Consider the following 19,525-nt stretch of genomic DNA (forward strand, 5'->3'; position numbering starts at 1 on the left):
CGACAGATGAACGGATAAAGAAGATGTGGCATATATATATAGGATGGAATATTACTCAGCCATAAAAAGAAACAAAATTGAATTATTTGTAGTGAGGTGGATGGACCTAGAGTCTGTCATACAGAGTGAAGTAAGTCAGAAAGAGAAAAATAAATACTGTATGGTAACACATATATATGGAATCTAAAAAAAAAAAAAAGGTTCTGAAGAACCTAGGGGCAGGACAGGAATAAAGATGAAGACATAGAGAATGGACTTGAGGACACGGGGAGGGGGAAGGGTAAGCTGGGACAAAGTGAGAGAGTGGCATGGACTTATATACACTACCAAATGTAAAATAGATAGCTAGTGGGAAGCAGCCACATAGCACAGGGAGACCAGCTCCGTGCTTTGTGACCACCTAGAGGCATGGGATATGGAGGGTGGGAGGGAGATGCAAGGGGGAGGAGATATGGGGATATATGTATATGTATAGCTGATTCACTTTGTTTTAAAGCAAAAACTAACACACCATTGTAAAGCAATTACACTCCAGTAAAGATGTTAAAAAAAAAAAAAAAGGTATTACTTTTTTTGGCTTCTGACTGTGACATTGTGTAGCATATCCAAGCAAGGAAAGAGGGCATTATGCATTTAGAAATAGCCCTTAGTTACTTATGTCTGTTATTTTGTGTTAGAGCAAGCAACTCGTAAACTGATTATTTTTCAAGAAATGAATCAAACCAGTTCACAGTGAGATAAATTATATATTTTTGACTGGAATAGAAGTCACAAGACCTCAATTCTAGGCTCTGATTAGCAGGGTACTTTATCTCAGGTTTCTCATCTGTTAATGAAGGGTTTAGCCATGCCAAAGATTCCCAGACTTTCCCAGTTCATGGCTCTCTTATTATCTCAGAAGTGTTTTCATGGTGTGGAGGCTAAAAGAAATACCTAACAATTCCATTTATTAAGTAGCTAGGTCCAAACTTATTATGTATGTCTGTCCTAACAACTTCGTTGCTATTAAAAAAAATAATACATATACATTTCTAAAACTTTTTGTTACGTTCTTAATGGCGTGTGCATGTTTATTGGATACTTTACAAATTCTGAAACCTTGGAATTGGATGGGAAACCAGTGTCCTCATTTCCTGTTCCACAGGCATTTTCCCATGGTTCTTGTGTTTTATAACGGCAACTTACAAAACGCTGCCTTAAAAGATGTCATCAGAAGGTTGGAGTACAGGGCTTCCCTGGTGGCGCAGTGGTTGAGAGTTCCCCTGCCAATGCAGGGGGCACGGGTTCGTGCTCTGGTCTGCAAAGATCCCACATGCCGCAGAGCGGCTAGGCCCGTGAGCCATGGCCGCGGATCCTGCGCGTCCGGAGCCTGTGCTCCGCAAAGGGAAAGGCCACAACAGTGAGAGGCCCAAGTACCGCAAAAAAAAAACAAAAAAAAAACGGACTGAGTACAATTTCATGTTGAAGGTCTAATCTAATTGGAGGTAGTGTTTTGCATGGTGTCCAACTGATGTCACTGTGTTGGCCTTGAAAATTTTAAATAGCCCATGAATGTAAGGTCTAAGAGGTGCCCCTTTGAGTTTGTTGGGGCACCCTTGGGGTGCCCCAGTACACAGTTTGTGAAGGATGGGCTATGCTCTCTAAAATATTTAATGTAAATGTAATATGTGATGTAAAATGTAGAAGCAGAGGATAAGTGAAATAGATCATTCTGAAGGCCTGGGGTAAGAAGCTGCAGGATTGAAAAGAAGGTAAAAATTGTAAAAAATGTCTGTCTGCTTGGGGTGCACTTTCCCTCCCCATGTTACCTACAAAATGCCTACCCGTGTCTCACAATTCGCCTCAGGGTAGCCTCCCTTAACCAAGGCAAATTCACCTATTACACATTCTCAGAGTATTCATCTCATAGCACTTATCATAGTGGCAATTATATATTTATTTGTATAACTACTTGTATAACTTCTCTGTCTCTCATTAGAATGTAAGCTCTAAGAGGCTAGGAATATGTCTGGTACCAGCACCACATCCCACGGTCTGGTATATTATAGAAGCTAAAACCTTGCTGGATGAAATGAATAAATGCACATACTCTGACAGAATAAGGTTAGCATTCATTTCAGTTCTTTTTTATTGTAAAACAGCTGCTATTTATAGTAGCATTCCTAAAACTTCTTTTTCTCGTAACATTTAGCAGGAAAAAAGAACCCACAGATATAAAGCTGCATCGTAAACCTCAGAAAGTAATCTCACCTAAACTAAATAAAAGGATAATGTTGCTTTGGAAAAGGCAGTCAAATATTCATAAACTCTTAGAGGCAAATTAATTTTATAAGAAAAAGTCATTTTTTGGAAGGTGTGATTTTAATTTTATCTTATTTTTAAATTAATTTTTATTGGAGTATATTTGATTTACAATGTTGTGTTAGTTTCTGCTGTACAGCAAAGTGAATCAGTTATACATATATCCACTCTTTTTTAGATTCTGTTCCCATATAGGTCATTACAGAGTATTGAGTGGAGTTCCCTGTGCTATACAGTAGGTTCTTATTAGTTGTAGTGTGTATATGTCAATCCCAATCTCCCAATTTGTCCCTCCCCCCCTTCCCCCATGGTAACCATAAGTGTTTTTCCTACATCTGTGACTCTATTTCTGTTTTGTAAATAGGTTCATTTGTACCATTTTTTTTTAGATTCCACATATAAGCAGTATCATATGATATTTGTCTTTCTCTGACGTACTTCACTCAGTATGACCATCTCTATCCATGCTGCTGCAAATGGCATTATTTCACTTTTTTATGGCTAATATTCCATTGTATATATGTACCACATCTTTTTTATCCATTCCTATGTCAGTGGACATTTAGGTTGCTTCCATGCCCTGGCTATTGTAAATAGTGCTGCAATGAACATTGAGGTACGTGTATCTGTTCGAATTATGGTTTTCTCCAGATATATGTCCAGGAGTGGGAATGCTGGATCATATGGTAGCTTTATTTTCAGTCTTTTAAGGAACCATACTGTTCTCCATAGAGACTGTACCAAGTTACATTCCCACAAAGAGTGCAGGAGGGTTCCCTTTTCTCCACACCCTCTCCAGAATTTATTGTTTGTAGATTTTGTTTTGTAGATTTGTTTGTAGATTTTGATGATGGCCATTCTGACCGGTGTGACTTAGTATCTCATTGTAGTTTTGATTTGCATTTCTCTAATAATTAGGGATGCTGAGCATATTTTCATGGGCCTTTTGGTCATCTGTATGTCGTCTTTGGAGAAATGTCTATTTAGATCTTCCACCCGTTTTTTGATTGGGTTGTTTGTTTTGGGTTTTTTGTTTTTTGTTTGTTTTTTGATATTGAGCTGCATGAGCTGTTTGTATATTTTGGCAATTCCTTGTCAGTCATTTCATTTGCAAATATTTTCTCGATTCTGTGGGTTGTCTTTTCATTTTTTTTTAAACATTCCTTTTCATGATTTTTAAAAAATTTTTACTTATTTATTTCATTTATTTACTTTTGGCTGCATTGGGTCTTTGTTGCGGCGCACAGGCTTTCTCTAGTTGCGGGGAGCAGGGGCTACTCTTCGTTGAGGTGTGCAGGCTTCTCATTGCGGTGGCTTCTCTTGTTGTGGAGCACAGGCTCTAGGTGCGTGGGCTTCAGTAGTTGAGGCTCATGTGCTCTAGAGCCACGGGTTAAGTAGTTGTGGCATACAGGTTTAGTTGCTCTGCAGCATGTGGGATCTTCCCAGACCAGGGATCAAACCCACGTCCCCTGCATTGGCAGGCAGATTCTTAACCACTGCGCCACCAGGGAAGTCAAGTCTTTTCATTTTGCTTATGGTTTCCTTTGCTGTGCAAAAGCTTTTACGTTTAATTAGGTCCCATTTATTTATTTTCGTTTATATTTTCTTTTTTTAAAATACATTTATTTATTTGTTTTTATTTTTGGCTGTGTTGGGTCTTTGTTGCTGCACGCAGGCTTTCTCTAGTTGTGGGGAGTGGGGACTACTCTGTTGCGGTGCATGGGCTTCTCATTGTCATGGCTTCTTGTTTCAGAGCACGGGCTCTAGGCGCGCAGGCTTCAGTAGTTGTGGCACGCAGGCTTAGTTGCTCCGCGGCATGTGGGATCTTCCCGGGCCAGGGCTAGAACCCGTGTCCCCTGCATTGGCAGGTGGATTCTTAATCACTGTGCCACCAGGGAAGAACTCGTTTATGTTTTCAGTACTCTAGCAGGTGGATCAGAAAAGATCTTGCTGTGCTTTATGTCAGAGAGTGTTCTGCCGGTGTTTTCCTCTAAGAGTTTTATAGTATCAGATCTTGCATTTAGGTCTTTAATCCATTTTGAGTTTATTTTTGTATATAGTGTTAGAGAATGTTCTAATTTCATTCCTTTACATGTAGCTGTCCAGTTTTCTCAGCACCACTTACTGAAGAGACTCTTTTCTCCGTTGTATATCCTTGCCTCCTTTGTAACAGATTAGGTGCCCATAGGTGCGTGGCTTTGTCTCTGGACTTTCTATCCTGTTCCATTGATCTATATTTCTGTTTTTGTGCCAGTACCATACTGTTTTGATTACTGTAGCTTTGTAGCAGAAAAAGCCATGTTATTACATAAAAATTGCTCATAGAAAATTTTAAAATCTTAGCAAAGGCCACAAACCACACTTTGAGAACCATGTTCTACAGTGGTGATATTAGAAGCAGAAGGTGATAGTTTCTAGAAAGTGGCAACTCATTCTTTTTTTTTTAAATGGCATTCTACTACAAAGCCTGATTTTATTGACATAGTAAGCACAAATTTTAAGGGAAGTGCATGATGTCAGTATTAAAATGAAATGAATTCTGAAAATCTTATTGATATTCTATTTTAATCCTGGTATAAAGATCAATTAGTAAAATAAAGTCAAACAGAATCCTAAAGTCAAACAGGAAATAGGGATATGGAAGTAGGACAAAATAAGATAGCAAAGGATTGTATTAAATAACTAACAACCTTAAAAAGGGTGGACTTTTGTTAAAACAGTAGATTAAGATTGATTTATGGGATTTTGTACATTTAGTATATCCCTTTTCTGAAAAAGCACTTTAAGGTACAGAATCAATAAATTATGTTTTGTTATGCATTTTTCACCCTTAAAGTTCCTATGCAAGGAGGAAATTATTTGTTTACACTTTATACATTTTAGACAGAATGGCTCTGGATAATAATACAGAGATGGGGAAATAAAAGAGAAGGTAAGATAAAGATGGTTGATTCTGTGCCCTTGGAATTGCTAATCCATAAACAGCAAACTCCCCTGTACGCACTGTCTTCTTTGGGAACTCGTTCCACCTTTTGCCTTAAACTAAAATCTAGCTCTCCCCAAGGCTATCAGTTCCCAAATGGTGCCTAATTATTTTCTTTCATCACATATACAGGATATAGTGTTGATGTCCACCTAGTTCCCCATTGCCATATCCTGGATCACTTTTACCTTACAGTCTTGTAAAATTAAAATAAAACAAAACCCATCACCCACAAAACACACCTGTCCCTTTGTAGGTCATGCTACCTCCTCATCACACCTTCTTTATCTTTCTGATCCAAAATTATCAGCCTTCTCTATCTCACCCACCACTCTTCTGTCCCCCAGCTTATAGAGTAATGTTCCTTGAACTTTATGTACCTTTGAATCACCTGGGCGATCTTATTAAATTCAGATTCTGAGTCAGTAAGGACACCCAGAGATTCTGCATTTCTCATAATTCTCATGAGAAGCTGTGGACCACTTCGAAGAGTAAAGCACTAGAGGGGCTGTTTCTGTTATTATCAAAACTACAGTTATCCTAACTCCCCCTTTATGCTTTGGCACTCTTTCCCTCCTGCCTTTACTATTTTTAGTATCAGTTCTTCTTCTTAATGTTCTTTGTCATTTTTACGCAGTCAATTTCAATCTCTCTCTCACCTCTCTCTCATCTGCTTAAGTACAACCCACTTAAAAAAAAAAAGAAAAAGAAAAAATCCCAATTTAACCCTTTACTCCCCCTAGCTGCCATCCTAGGTCTCTCAGTTTCACAAACTTTTTTAAAAAAACAATTGTCTGTGTTTGCCAATGTCACCTCCTCATCTCCAATTCAATTCTGTTCCCACTTCCGTGTGATTTGTAGGTCCATTAGTCCACCAACGGTGTTCACTAAAGTTACAAATTACCCCATTTTGAGAAGCCAAAAAGGACATTTCCAGTTCTCATCTTATTTGAACCTCTCAACAGCATTCAATACTGTGAACCACTCTGACATTTTTCCACTTTGTCCTCCATGACAAAAGTCTCCTTATTTTCTTGTTACCATTCTAGCAAGTCTTTTTCAGTTTTACAGCACCATAATCTTCTATCCAGCAATTAGATATTACATACTGAAGTTTTTTGGTGCCCAGTCCTCCTTTTCTAGCATATATTTGCACCCCACAACCTTCATAATCTCTTCTTTGTCACTTAAATGCAGATGATTTCTGAGATATTCTCCAGCTCACACATCTTTGAGTTACAAACCTATATATCCTACGGCCTACTTGACACCTTTGATGTCTCAAAGGTACCTCAAACATAAAAGATCCAAGCTAAATTAATAATTTCCCACCAGCACATGCCATTATTACATAGCCTGATACATAGTCCAAAAAGCTATTATTGTGTTTTTGACACACCCTCTTCTGTCACTGTCATATATTCATCCTTTCCATCTTTCAAGACCTCCTCAAATTCTGTGGAACCTATTCACTTTTTTTCCATCTACACTATCACCTCCACCCTTGTATCAGTAATTGTCATCCCTTGGCTGGGCTACTGCTAATGGTTTCCTAAGGAGTATCATTTCCATTCCTTTCTGCTCCTCCCTCTTTTATCTGTTCTACACTCTGCAGATATGGTGATATTTTGAAACACAAATTTGATCATTTGTGCCCTTCTCCCCTGCTCATCCTGAACTTGTTTTAGTCCATCATACTACTTACCAGGCTCCTTCCCACTAAACGGATGTTGCTTGTACTATTTCATTGGCTTGGAATGCCCTTCCCCTCTTTTCTCCTAAGACTTTATCCTTCAGACCTCAACTCAACTGTCATGATTTTGCAAACGCTTATCTTTGTCTCAATGACTAGGTCAAATTTCTCTACTAGAAGACCATCCTGAATCGTGTACTTCTCCATTACAGTATTTCCTGAGAGTATGGTACTTTTCTGTTTTTGTTCACCATTGTCTCCTCAGTACTAGAACAATCATGGCACACAGGCATTACCCTCAAAATATCTCTTAATTGAATTAATGTGTGGAGGGGGTAATTATCCACAATATTTGGATAGGAATCGCAAATGATATGGCATTTGAGTTGGGCACTCTCGGTGTTATTATTGAAGAATAAGGTGGAGGAAGATGAATTAGGGACGTTGCTAAGCACAAAATTTAATAGTATTTGCGGGAATATTTAGATGTAAGTGGTAGGGGAGTTGAAGATGTTTCATAGGTTCATTGGAGAATGGTTGAGCCAGAGACAGAACAAGGTTTCAGCTAAAGAAAATGATGTTCAATTTATCAATGTTCTGAATTTGAGGTAACAAACTCACCAGGTGGAAATGGTTTGATGACATTTTGAAATGTAGGAATAGATATGGTGTGAGATTTCATCTAGACATCTTAGTCTGGTTGCCCTTCTGCTCCTGACAAGCAAAACATACTCCTCTCGTCATCTATTTCCTTATCTATTCTTTCTTTTTTTTTTCTCTATCCCACTGTCACTTCCCTGGACTTTTACCTGGACTACTTCAACAAGTCCCTAACTACTCTCCCTGCATCCAGTCTTGCTCTCCTGTAATCTAGTTTGCACTTTCATTCCAGAGTGACTTTTCCAAGACACCAGAATGTCATTTTCCTGCTGTGGATCCTTAAAATGTTTCCATTGACTGCAGAATAAAATCTGGACTCTTGATCAAAGCTTTATGATTTGATCCTAGAATTCCTGAATTTCACTTCCAGCTCCTCTCTCCAGCCATACCAGACTACTTATCCTCAAATGCCTCCTGCTGCCTTTCTTCCTTCCTTTCTACCTTACTGAAATCTGACTATAGATTAACAAAGTTATTCTGGCTGGGGAAAAAATACTATACTGTCTAGTATGGAGACAAAAACCAAACCCAAACAAAAAGACAAGTAAACGCCTAGCCTTCAAGTTCAACTCAGATGTGGCCTCCTGAAGATTTCTTCTTGAGGAAAATTTATAGTTCCACTGGTTTTCTGCCAGCTCACTGTAATTCTTAGCCCAAAATTAGCTGCATCACTGTCTCCTACATAGGTGAATTTAAGCTCACTATTTGGCATTTCTATCCTTGAGACTGTCTAATTACAAAGCGTTTGGCTACACATAATTTGTTGTCACACGTCTTTCTGGACTGGAAATGTGTCCACAGATTCCTTCCCTTGACCTCAAGAACATGGATACCGGGGGTGGGGGAGGGGGTCATTACGCCTTGCGTCATCACGTGCCGAGAGGGTGGGGCCCTCAAGGGAACTGTAAGGAAGGGCGGAGTCAAGTAGAATGGGGCGGGGCTCATAGGGGGCGGGGCATCGAGAGGCGGGGCCACGAGGCGGGGCGGGGCCAGAGAGGAGTCGGGGGCGCTTCTGCCATTCAGCCGGTGCAAGCGGCGGCGGGAGGCAGCGCCTGTCGAGTACCCTCGATGCTAGGTTCCGAAAGCGTTACTGGGACCACCGGCTCAGACCAGAGGCAGACGCGTGGTCGAGCGGAAGCTGGTGGCACCGAAAGCGGCGGCCGGAGTCCGAGCTCCAAAGGCGGGAAGTACCCGGGATCGAGGAAGCCCCGGGAGCAGCGCGGCGTCGCCTCCTTTACCCAAGGGGCCGCGGCGACGGTCACGGGGCGTGGCGCCAGAGCGCGCGACCCAGGCTGGGATTCCAAACAGGCGGCCCAGGCTCCTCCTCCATTCGGGCCGCCTCACCTGCGGGCAACGCTGCGCCGCCTCCGCCCGTATAGACGGCACCTGCGTCGCCCGGCTCACCGGTCTCCACCCCTCGACCGCCGGCGCCAGGCCCGGGCGGCGCACTTGGACTCGGGGCTGCGGGAGCCAAGGCTCTTGGGGTGCGGCGTCTTTGCCACCGCCCGGGGAGGGTGCAGGTGGAGCGGGCGCGGCTGCGTGGAACCCGGCGCCGGCCGCCGCCGCCGTCGTCCCGGTCGCCGCCGGGTCCCGGGGACCGGGCTGTCCGCGCCCGCGCCCGGGGAGAAGCCGCCGCCAGCCGGGCACCATGAACAGCAGCAGCGCCAACATCACCTACGCCAGTCGCAAGCGGCGGAAGCCGGTGCAGAAAACGTGAGTGTCTGGTGCGCGTCCTCGGCGCGGGGGTGGGCGCTCAGGCGCGCAGGTGCCGGAGGCCGCCTCACCCGTGCCCACATCCCCGCGGCCTGGTGATTAGGTCCCTTCCCCACGCAGTCCGTGGAATCGCGATTTGGAGGCCGGTCGAGAAACCCAGGCCTTGGGTTTTTCCGTGTTTAAAGATTGCATTTAAAAAATTGTGCCCCCCGTTCCCCAGTCTCCAGGGCATGCGCACCCTCGCACTCCCACCCCCCACCCATTTATAGCACTGTTCACTGTGCTGTGGTCCTAATTTGTTGACAGCTCTGGTCTGCCCTGTGGGGCTGGCTGGTGGATTAGTTAACCTAAGCCCGTCTTGAAATCCCCTTTCACATTTAATATCCTCCTCGGTTAGGTTAGAGGACGGTCACCATTCTCACTCCTGATGGGGGGAGATGCTTTTAGGAGCTAAACACGTGCTGTCTGCAGGAAAGGGAATGAGTGTTTCTGAAGGTATTTTTTAGTCCGGTGCAACTGGCTTTCTGTTGCACTCTCTACTTATTTGGCAGTAATTTTGTAGCGCTCAGCGTGAACGCATCGGTACAATGTATAGAGATGGTAGCAGTTTTGAGTGAGTGTAGTAGCCAGAATACAGTAACGGATTTGTATTTTCAGTTACCTTTTGGGGGAGCTTTCTTATCACTTTGGGTCTGTAAATGATTTGGAGCTGGAATTATTGAAACAGACGTTTTCATTCTTAGCATCTTTCTCTAATTCCCTTCTCCCTCTACTTCCAAGTTTAGTCAGTTCTGATAGATTACAAACTTAGATTTTTTGTTTGTTTGTTTTGGTGGGATATTTGTGTGAGATGGCAAATCCTTTTTTTTCAGAAAAAAGAAAAATCCGTGCTTGAGACAGATTTACTTTTGTGAATTGGCAGTATTCATGTGTTTATTCCTAATTATTATCCCTGAGTTATTTTACTTCACATTTTTCAAACTTTCATAAACAACTTTCAGAACACATTAAACAGTTCCTCAGAACAAATCAGAAGTGTGCATTTGGCTTAAAACTTAATTTAGGTCACTAATCCAAACCAGAAAAATAACAGTTTAAGATTAATATTGAAGACCAATTTAAAAGTTTAATTATTCTGGAGTTTTAATTTCCTTTTAGAATTTCAGTGATTATAGGTCTTCAGATATAGACTTGGCATTAACAGAGGATATTCATCTATAAATAGACTGATTAAAATTTGGAAGACTTATCCTGCAGTGTGGCCGACATTAGGAATACTGCCGAATCAGCAGTTTTTGTCTTGGCAGTTCTGTTGACATTGGTTTTCAATACTTGCGTTTTATAGAGTGGTTTCTTATATAAAAATGTATTTGTCTAATTTGACTTTGTCCTTAGTGGTTATTTAAAATTGAGAGGCGTCACAAACGCTTCTATGTATTTATTAATACACTGGTATACTTGGCATTATATGTAATAGAGTTTTATCATAGGTGTTATGTATATGGTCACATAACCTGAAGATGCCCCTGATGGATTTTTAAGTTACTGCATTTCAGTCAGTGTGTTACAGAAAGACCTAGATGACTTTAATAGAGTGCTTTAATTTTTATTCATCATAAAGTTTAACATTTTTGGCTTCTCGTTAATGTTTTATTAAAGATTTTTCCTTTAAACATAGTACTGTACATTTTATTTACGTAAGATGTACCTTTTATTATTTTATATTAGCATTTTAATATACTTTATAAGATGTTAGTATATTTGTATTTAATAATCTCTAATACAATACAACTAAAGCGTTTCTACATTCACCCTTATTTTATTTAGTTAGTATAAATGTTTATCAGATCTTTATTGAGCATCATGCGTTGCTTTTAATCATATAAATGCCTTAAAAGGTCACTGCTCCATAAGAAAAGCCTAGTGCTGGCATTTACAGAATCACATGAAATTGTTTATAAATTGTTTTTACCAGAATGAAAAAATGGTTAACTTAAAATGCAGTTAATCAAAGTCCATTTTAAGAATGGGGCCATAAACCCAATATTAAGTTTAATGTGTTTTTTTAGTTAAATTACTAGTTTGTGGCTAATAGGCTCTATAATATGTTGGCACATTGTCAGAAAAATTCATCTTGTTTCAGCTGAAAATGTTATTGAGATCTATTTAACTTTGACCCCTTAAGTCAGCCATTGTATCTTAAGGAGAAAATATGTTGTAGCATAATTATAGGACTGTTAAAAAGATGGCCATTTAAATATACAATTCCATAAAATTTTGGAACCAAATGTGTGACATACTTTTAACCTGAAGCTCTTCCAATCTTCAATGGAATTTATTAAACGGGATCAACGCCCCCTAGTGGCAAAGTCCAACGTTGAAAATTATCTTAGTACGAAATATATTTTAAACGTGTTAAATTTAATCCCGCTAAAGTATCTTGTACATAGTAGACACTCAGTAAATGTTTCTTTTCTTTTCGGAGTAATGAAAGCTAGAAGATTAAAGGATATGAAGCAACCTTGCATCTGATCCATGTTCCTAAAGAAATTTTCAAAGATACCCTTAGGAATAGGTTCTACTGTTTCCTTACGTGTTCCTTAAAATAACCCTGCTCAAAAAAAAAAAAAAGAAAGAAAGAAAGAAAGAAAAAACAATTTGTTTTTACTTAAATCCTCTTCTTGTTTTATTTTCTTTGGAGAGGAAAGGCTTTTTGTACATTTCTTTAATTACTTTGCTGCATGAAGATAGGTGAAAAGCACACTATTGAATTAAATAGAGTCTGGGTTTCTTTTCCCCTAATGATAATAACTTTGGATGTATTTTTTCAGTTTTTAAGTTCTATTAATACAAAAAAATTTTAGTGGTACTTCAATTTACCATATTTTTAGAAAATTAGTGCTGAATATTGGCAAATAATAGGTGTTGAGTAAATGAAATCTACACTTAAAAATGATATCAGTAGTGGTGGTGATCAAGCCAGCCATCATGAAGTGTCAGAGTTAGAAATAACTTCTCAGCCTTAGTTGACCCTTTTTACTTTGTTAACACACTAATAACATTAGTATAAAGGCAGTGTCTTCCTTGCTATGTTTGCTAAATTGCTATTCATTCTATTTAAACCTAATGAACCTCACTTATACAATACCTACTTAGTTGAATAAAATTATGTTTCACTGAAAATGTTTGATATAAACGTACTATGATAAAATTTCCTAAATAGCTTCTAAAATAAAAATATAGGTATTTTTAGTTACATAATTGTTTCTCCACTGTTGTTTTTCTTTCAAATAAGCTTTTTCAGATAGTTTATACATAGTGACTATAAAGGCTCTCAAATATTGGACCTATGAAATAAGTAAGTGAAAGTGATTAGTTATTGGTAACATTTATACAAATAAATGGTGTAAAGAGGAAACAGTGAGCACTAGTTGAAAAAGCGCTAGTTCTAAACTAAAATTGAAAAAGCACTAGCTCTAAACTAAAAGATGAGGTCTACTTTTCTCACTTGTATAGGTCTTGGCAAGTGATTGACCAATAAGGCAGGCAGTCAACACCTACATTGCCACTCTCACAACTAAAATTAGCAGAAGAAGAGTATTTTATAAGCTGTAAAGACTTCTAACAGAAATATAGATTCTATTTTTAAATAATTTCAGCTTACATTATCACAGAGCAATCAATTCTCCTGTGAAACAGTAAGAGGCAGTATATGATTGCATTCTCAATTGTGGGTAATGAAATGTGCTACTCCACTGGTGAAAAAACTTACACAGTACATGCTTATTGGTGCATATAATTTAGACACTTACTTAGAAATTAGTACCATGCAAATCTTTAACAACAGTACCTTTCTACTTCCACTCTTCTTTTAAAATTGATATTTTTGCATACTGGTTTTATATAACAAAAAACTACTGTTTGTTAGTACTTATTGTGACATAAGCATGCACAGTGCTTTACAGACATCATTTTATTTCATTTTTGTAATAGTAGTATGAAAAGGTATTATTATTTCAGCTTTCCAGATAGGGACCTGAGGTTCAGATTCAAAATTGTTAGGTAGTAAATGAAAGGATGAGTTTTAATATCAGATTCCAGGTCTTTTGGCTCCAAAGCTTACGTTCATTCCAACTTCGCAGTGCTGCCCAGGTAAGTTCAGTGATGCATATGGTACACCCACATACTAGGGATTTCCTTAACGCTCACTGTTTCTTCTCAAATAGTGCTCTGAATAAATTATTTCCCTTTGCCCATACATGATTTGTGCTTGCTTGACTCCATACTTGCATTCATGCCCTTTCTTCTTAGAGTCTTTTCCTCCTATTTTCATTGATGTGCTAGCTACCTCCCCTCCTTTAAAACATTGTTTTCAGTGGCTGCATGGTACTCCCTTCTGTTAAAGCTCTGTAATTTATTTTGAGGCGGAAATTCTGTTATTTCCAATCTTTAAATATTTCAACTAGTACTTCAGAGAATACCCTTGAGATATGTGAATTTCTATGTAAATTTTTAGTTCATTCCTTAGGAAAAATTCCTATAAGTGGAAATTTGGGTACAAAGATATGATATACTTTTACGGTTGAGCCAAATATTATGCTCTGAAACATGCTGTCAAATTACTCTGCAAAAAATTTCCATTCCTATTGGTAGTCTGTAGGAGCGCCTATGTCCTTGCATTTTTGCTTTAAAAATATTAATTGTCAACTTCATAAGCCAAAAAAAAAATGGGGTAGATAATGGAACTTCTATGTTGGGATTGTATGTGTGGAATAATAGTGAGTACATTTGCAGATTTTTCTACTTGAGATGTCCTTTACATACTGATTTTCTTTGTCTTATGTTTTTCAGTTGTTTTTCAGTTTGCTCTTTTACCTTATTTTTAATGAAATACTATTTTGAAAAGTATTCGTTTTAACTAACACATGCACATGAAAAAGTCAATAATGTGTATAATGTTATCTTAAGTTTAGCATAGTAGGCATTATCTGTTGATGTTTTATTGTGATAGTTATGGTTATTAGTGCTATTTAATCTCTCCTCATCCTCCCAGTATAATTTTATCACAATTTTGGATTAAATTCACATGCAGTGATTCCTTAATTGTAAGTATTGTTTATTGCCGAGTTAAGTAATATACTATGATTACATTTTCTTTTCTGTTTTCCGTTGTCATTGATTTCACTTTTTACCTAATTTTCATCTTCATATTATTTATATCTGGGTTTAGCTGTGTCTTAGGTTTATCCAAGACAGATTTTGTGTTTCTATCTCTGTTTTCCTTGTTTGGCATGATCTTCCAGAGAGAAGGGTAGTTGCAGAAAGCCATGTACTCTGCCATCATGAAACTGGAAGTGATTTACCTATCTTTAAGACCTGATGTAGAAACCACATTTCCATGAAACCTTCCCCCATTACTCTACCTGTATGTGAGCTCTTACCTTCCTGAACTCTCCAGCATCACTTTTATGGCATCTACATTATTGAGCAATACATTATGTTTGATTTTTGGCTTGTTATAGAATGTATCTCCTCCTAGTAAGAAAGACAAGCTCTGTAAAGATAGGTCTACCTTTTATTTGTCTTTATAGCAACCAGAGCTTCCTAGTACCATATACATAGTAGGTATTTGAGAATATTTACTAATTTAACAATTGGCCACCAGTTAAAATTTTTCATGTTTTAGTGATGTATTCTCTGTGGGTTCCAAGGGAAATACAAAGAAAAAAAGTGTATATTTTAAAAAGAAGAGGAAAAAGGGAACATTCTTAATGATTTTTTTCCAGGATTTTGGAAGTAACAGTGATTTCTAGGGCATATTTCATGTACCAGTTTTCATTGTTAAAGTCTTGTGCTAAAGATTATATGCCGTTTGTACCTCATCACCACTCCTTAAGCATAGCAAAAGAGGGAAAGGGAAGAACCCATCACAATTGTAGAGCGGCTACAGGAGAGCGACTGAAGAATTCAGACTCCTTACAAGTAACTGCCAGCCAGAATTCTCCGAAGGTTTTGTAGACATTTTTTTGCTTCGCATAGGGGAGTAAAATATCCAGCTGTATTCCGAGTAACAGTGAAATTTGACTTAATTTGTGTCACAGATCCCCTCTCCAATATCACGTTAAGTATACAATATATGACGATAAACATTCAGCATTTATATTCAGAGATAAATAAGTATGTGCTGAAGCCGTGGGGAGGAAATGAAGAATGAATGGGTTTAAGAGTTGGGCTTAATGGGGTGTACGTGGTATGGTAGAGAGATTTATCGAGAAATACTTCAATTTCCTAGCTGTTGGAATGAGAGTCATACCATAATAGATGCAGAGAAGCGGTGCCCAACTTCTGAAAAATATGAATGTGAGGACATTCAGGTACAGGGGCTGGAAATAAACAAGTTACTGGTAAGTAGACTGAAGCAGTGAGAGTAGATTAAATCACCCACAGCAAGAAGCCGATAGGGCAAAAAACTCAGTACTGTGATAGGTAATCTTCGTTAGAAAATGCCACCTTAATCTAAGGATTACTGAAACTTTGTCTTTGCATGTCATTTTGACGTTTTATGGTAAATGTCATAAAAATATAAACATTTACAATTACAGTAATTTATGATTAAACTGGATTGTTATGTTTTTCAACTTTGTTTCAAACCCTGAGCACAAGTGATGAGCCTAAGAGACATTTTAGCCTGGGATATTAAAAAGGTATTAAAGGGAGCATGCAAGCTGGCACTGGACATGCTATTGGGCTTGTTACTGCCAGTACTTATGGCATGCAGGGCTTCTAAAACAGGAGCATGGCATGCAGTCAGCTAAAGTCTTGCTTTCACAGCAATTTTGATTTACAGGTTGGGACAAGATTTTTGAGGTTAAGGTTTAAAAAAATAATAAATTGTTCCTTTCCCCGATCGACATCTACAGTCTCCCTATTTCAGGAGGTGTCTGAATTCCAGATATCCCAAATCCAATCTTGCAGGGACACTTATTTACATTTCAAATGTAGACTTTTGTTTAAATAGATGGCTGGCAGTATGTTTGGCATAGGTTTAAAGACAATACGAAAGTAAAAGTACCAGCGTAACTCAGGTGTAATTGATGTAGAATTACTCTCTTTTTAATTACTTGGTGCATCTTTAATAGGTGTGGATAAGTATGAAGTATTTTCACAAAATAGTTCTGAATCTTTCTCATAAAATCGGTGAAAAGGTGTCTCAAATCTATGACTTCAGCTTTAACAACAGTGGATTCGAAATGCCAAGTCCAGTGGGTACTTCTCAGCCCTGACTTTCCTTAATAACTTGGTGCATTTGACTTTGTTCTGTGACCTCCAAAATATTCTGCCTGGGTTCTTTTCCTATCTGCCTTATCATTCCTCCTCCATACTCTTTGCCCGCGGCCCTTTCCTCAACGTTATACCTAAATGTTGGCATCATTGAGGTCTGTCCTCAAGTCTCCTCTTTCTTCGTTTGGCGTACTTTCCATTAGGAAATACACTTGTGATCCTAAGCTACCAATCCCAGTCATTTGCAACCTCTCCTCACTCACCGTTTTTCTCTCCCTTACTTCCTGTACCTAGGAAGTCACGTCAGTTTAGTTGACTGAACACTTGAGTCTGGCTCGGTACGGAGCTTTGTGGTAGGTACAAAGTGCTGTGTTTAAAAATCTCAAGCCAGGCCTTACTTGTTATCGTCCCACTATCACTCCCTGTGGTCAGGCTGCAATCATTTCCTTTCTGGACACTTCTGATCAGCAGCCATTAATTGAGAGTCCACTCCGTGTCAAGTACTATGCTAGGCACTGGAGATACAAAATGATTAAGCTGATATTGTAATAAGAGAACAAACAAGTATATGCAATATAGGTTGCATAACACTTGACTTAGGAAATTCAGTCTCAAGCTAAATATTCCATAATGTGCATAATAATACATTAGAGCTGTGGACAGTTTTGCATTGTGTATAGAAAGTCTCATCTAGTGCAGGGTTGACTACTGCAAAAAGCCAGCGCAAGACAGGCAGCAATATCACATGGAGGAACACCTCTAAACCTCTTTATCCTACTTTTATTGTTATTTCTTTCTGTGTCCTAGCAGCTTGTCTTGCTTCAATGTTTGTGTTACTGTCTTCTCCCCAGTGTTTTATAATCATTACTGGAAAGCTACCAAGAGTGCACGACTAGATTTTATTTTCAATTACGGGAAATGCTGTCTGCACAGAATATTCCTTAATGGAATGGTGCTTAAGGCATTTACATAAGATGCATAAAGTACAGTAGTCACCTGGGAGGAATCCAGTGGGAGTAGGTCAGGGAAGACTCTACAGTAAAGTGATCTAATTGAGCAGCGCTTTGAAGCTGGTTCACTGCTCAGTGTTGTGTGCTTGGCACGTGTGGTGGGTGGTCACTATTTACTGAAGGAAGGCGGCCCTAACCAGCTTCCCCTTCTCTCTCTTTACCCTGTGCTTCACAGATAGGCCCTCTCACAGTTCACCTTTCCTCAGTTATGCCGCCTTCTGAAATCCTGTTCACCTTTCAAGATGTAGCTCAGATACCACCTTTTCTATAAAAATCTTTTTTCAAGCAGTTGCTCGCTGAACTCAGCTCCCGTCACACTTTTTGAGTATATAGGAGAAGAATGTTTTCCTGGACCACCCAGGACATAGGTGCAAATAAATATTTGCTTTAACAGGTGATTAGTCAGTAGACAGTTATTCAGTGAGGTAGACATGCATTATAGGTAAAAGTTGAGATTCAGTTGATTAATTGGAGAGATGCAGTAATTATGTGTGACTTGAATTTGATTATACACGTGACCAGGGAAAATAGCTAGAGAAATAGTCACCAATTTCTGTTAAGTATGTAGTTACACGCATAGTCTAGAGGAAGTATCTACTGACTTATTTTGTATATATGCCACTTTATCAGTTTCTTACTCTTATTTTTTGTAGAAATAACATGAACTGTAATAGAAAAAAATAGAAATAGACAAGTTCTGAAGAAATTACTGGGTAGGGACATTGAAAAAAGCCTGTTAAGTTTTCATATTACTTTCTGTTATCTTTTTGCATAAAGTATTACTTCTTCATGTTCATATAACATTGAAAACATGTTGTCGAGAAATGTTTTGATTGAATCAAATTAACAGCATTATACTCAAGCCAATTTCCACTCTTTCAGATGAAATTAATTTGAATTATCAAAAATGTCTTTGTCTTCTCAGTAAAACTGGAGGAAAAAAGTCTTCATCATAAGAATGCTCCGGCTAATTCTTTATTTTTCTGGCAAATGGTGGGGTACAGAGACATGATCTAAAAATTACTTTTTTTTTTTTTTAATTAATTAATTTATTTATTTATGGGTGCGTTGGGTCTCCGTTTCTGTGCGAGGGCTTTCTCTAGTTGTGACAAGTGGGGGCCACTCTTCATCGCGGTGCACGGGCCTCTCACTATCGCTGCCTCGCTTGTTGCGGAGCACAGTCTCCAGACGCGCAGGCTCAGTAATTGTGGTTCACGGGCCCAGTTGCTTCGTGGCATGTGGGATCCTCCCAGACCAGGGCTCGAACCCGTGTCCACTGCATTGGCAGGGAGACTCTCAACCACTGCGCCACCAGGGAAGCCCCTGTTTGGTTTTTTGATATCTTCTCTTTTTATATTTCAACATTAGGTGTCTGATGATCTGTAAATCCACTTTGATGAATTTCTGTTATGAAATCCTGGCTAAGGCTTTTGTGTGAAGTTCAGTTTCTCATTTCTGAACTCAAGTTCTACTCCTAACCATAAGTATCATTTTTCTCAGATGAAAATCATGCTAAATGTTGGGATTTCATTGGATTTTCTAATTGAGATGCAAACTATGATGGCTAATGATTAAGAAGGATTACTGGCCAGTCATAAAAGTAAAATTTGCGAGCAATTGCTAGTAAACAGTTAACCTCTAATATTTGTCACAATCGACAAATATCAATAACTAAAGTCAAAGTTTTTCTCGCCTTAATATTGGAGGACCCCATTAGATGGCTGGAGGACCCTGTGGAGATGCCACAATGGCTTTGAGACGTTGTCACTGACAGGAAAGTGTTAAATATAGGAAGCTGAGGATGATGAAGAACAGCTTTTTATTTAGGGTCGCTCCTGTTTATTTGCAACATAAATGATGCTAAGATGATTTTTGTGGAAGATA

At 38.9% G+C, this 19,525-nt stretch overlaps 1 protein-coding gene across 1 annotated transcript in view; it reads left to right on the forward strand.

Moving 5' to 3' along the window:
• The first annotated feature begins 9,151 nt into the window (after positions 1-9,151).
• The window catches only part of AHR (aryl hydrocarbon receptor), a 50,184-nt gene continuing 39,810 nt past the window's right edge, over positions 9,152-19,525 (forward strand). Inside the window, exon 1 of the mRNA XM_082661924.1 lies at positions 9,152-9,350. Coding sequence (XP_082518050.1) covers positions 9,286-9,350 — 65 coding nt within the window. The 5' untranslated portion in view covers positions 9,152-9,285. The remainder of the gene's footprint in view (positions 9,351-19,525) is intronic.

Source organism: Grampus griseus (genome assembly GCF_964374135.1).
Source record: "Grampus griseus genome assembly, chromosome: 9".
In the NCBI taxonomy this organism is placed as follows: Eukaryota; Metazoa; Chordata; class Mammalia; order Artiodactyla; family Delphinidae; genus Grampus; species Grampus griseus.